Source organism: Marmota flaviventris, chromosome 6, assembly GCF_047511675.1.
Source record: "Marmota flaviventris isolate mMarFla1 chromosome 6, mMarFla1.hap1, whole genome shotgun sequence".
Classification (NCBI taxonomy): Eukaryota; Metazoa; Chordata; class Mammalia; order Rodentia; family Sciuridae; genus Marmota; species Marmota flaviventris.
In genome coordinates, this window is record NC_092503.1 from 126,342,542 (window position 1) to 126,345,065 (window position 2,524).

At 36.1% G+C, this 2,524-nt stretch overlaps 1 protein-coding gene across 1 annotated transcript; it reads left to right on the forward strand.

Moving 5' to 3' along the window:
- Window positions 1–1,092: 1,092 nt before the first annotated feature.
- On the forward strand, window positions 1,093–2,028 carry LOC114081396 (olfactory receptor 2B6-like). Its single transcript, XM_027922921.2, has one exon. It carries the CDS (start codon window positions 1,093–1,095, stop codon window positions 2,026–2,028), a length of 936 nt encoding a protein of 311 aa, XP_027778722.2.
- Window positions 2,029–2,524: the final 496 nt, after the last annotated feature.

Below are 2,524 nucleotides of genomic sequence, written 5' to 3' on the forward strand. Positions count from 1 at the left end.
TTTTCAAAGAAACACATAAGTGTAAAAACAAATCCCAAAGTATGAAGAAACATGTCTTTTTAGCTTAACTTGTTGAATTTATAAAAGCAGCCATTGATAGCTTTTCAAATATGAGAAAATGATGTTAAATGTTTTTAAATGATATGTTCAATTTCAAATACCTAAGAATCATTTGTTTAAATCTAATCTTTTCTCACTCCCCATAGAGAGGACATAATTATTCGACAAATTAGAAAAACTAGTAAGAGTTTCTTTCTTCCTTCCCTTCCCCTTTTCTTCCTCCTTCCTTCTATCCTTCCTCCCTCTCTATCTTTTTTCTTCCTTTCTTCTTTCTTTCCTTGTTTTCTCCCTTCCTCCCTTTATCAATCTTCCCCTCTCTCTCTCTCTCTCTCTCTCTCTCTCTCTCTCTCTCTCTCTCTCCCTATTTATTTATTTAGGGGTGACAGGGGTTTATTCCACGGTCTAGCATAAGGTAGGTAAATGCTATAATATAGACCTATGTCCCTAACCCTGGACTAATCTATTTTGATGATACTCATACCTCCAGGTTTCCTCTTCCTTAGTCTTCTACTCTTGCTATCTGAATAATTCTGTGATTCTGTGATTCTTATCATTTTTCTAATGCTCTGCAACAGTGATCCTTAACATGAAATCATAGAATTACTTGGACTTGTCTACTTTTGTCAGACACCTGAAGATAGGAAACAACAAATCTCATATTAAACTACTCAATTGATTTTTATTCTGTAAAATTTGAAACCATTAATTTGAACTTTCTAAAATACAGTGACTTCTATTTTCCATTCAGTCTTCACCAGAGAAAAAGAAAATAACTATTATCAATCTTGTAACACAGGAGAGGAAATTCAGTTTCAGAATGCTTGGGTTACTTGTTGACAAATACTTTTAATTTTTTTGTATTAATTAAGGGAAATTAGATGACCTGGTCTGGATTCTTTGTGCTATATCAAAACTAAATTATTGTATTCTATAATCTATGAGTACAAACAAATGCATTGTTGTGGTTGTTCTCTTCCCATAATTCTAAATTCTTTGGTACTTCTCTACCATAGGTGAAATAATTTGAAGAGTATGGGGCTAATTAATGAAAGCCACCCTGACGAGTTCATTCTACTAGGCTTTGCTGATCGTCCTTGGATAGAGCTTCCTCTATTCATTATTCTTCTGATAACATATCCCATGGCACTGATGGGAAACATTGCCATCATTCTGGTGTCCAAGTTAGATCCCACTCTCAACAGTCCCATGTATTTCTTCCTCACCAACCTCTACTTTTTGGACATATGTTTAACCACAAGCATTGTGCCTCAGATGCTGTTAAACCTGAGAAGCTCTAAGACCATTAGCTATATGGGGTGTGTAGTTCAGCTCTATTTCTTCAGCATAATGGGGAGTACAGAATGTCTTCTCTTGGCTCTCATGTCTTTTGACCGCTATGTGGCCATCTGCAGACCTCTGCACTACACTCTCATCATGAATCAGTGTGTTTGCATTCTATTAGCATCCACTGTGTGGTTGGGTGGTATCACCTATGCTATCTCAGAGGTCACAACTACACTGCAGTCGCCAATGTGTGGCATGAATAAACTGGATCACTTGGTGTGTGAGTCCCCAGTTCTGTTAAAGACTGCCTGTGGTGACAAAGAAGTTAATGAATTCACACTCTATGTAGTGTGCATTTTTATGTTAGCTGTTCCTCTGTGCTTAATTCTTGCCTCCTGTGCTAGTATTGGACATGCTATACTTAACATTAAATCTTCTGAAGGAAAGAAAAAGGCCGTCAGGACATGTTCCTCTCATCTTGTTGTGGTTCTCTTATTTTATGGTCCATCCATTAGTATGTACCTTCAGCCCCCCTCATCCATTACAAAGGACCATCCCAAGTTCATGGCCCTCTTCTATGGAGTGGTGACTCTTACAGCCAACCCCTTCATCTACACCCTGAGGAATAAGGAAGTAAAGTGGGTATTAAGCAACTTGGTGAGGAGCATTTTCCGTTCAAAATAAACATATTTAGATATAAAATGAAGTTATTGAATGATGGGAGGTTTATAAATGTTTCTCTTGTATCTCATTCATATCCTAAATCTCAAGTTATAGTTTCCTTTGGCAAAATCTATCATATTCATTATGTTATTTATTATCGCATTAGGCAAGAATGATACTTGGCTAATATGCACCAGTATGAGCACTCAGTTCTTGAAAATACATTAAAATAATTCTATTTGGCTGGTTCATACTGAAATAGTGACTTTGTTAAGTAGAAAAAAAAAGAAGGCTAAACTCTAAACTTCAATATAATTCCATTAGCTCTATCTAGATCTCATAAAAATGGAACGATGATCATTCATAGATAGGCTTTCTAGAAATGTCACTTGATAAACATTTCGTCACTCTGTGAGTTGTCCCAACCCTATGTGGACAACCCAGCTAAAGTGTATATTTTACATAATCAACTCTATGCTGTCAGAGATTGTTGAATCTTAAAATTTCATCAACTTCA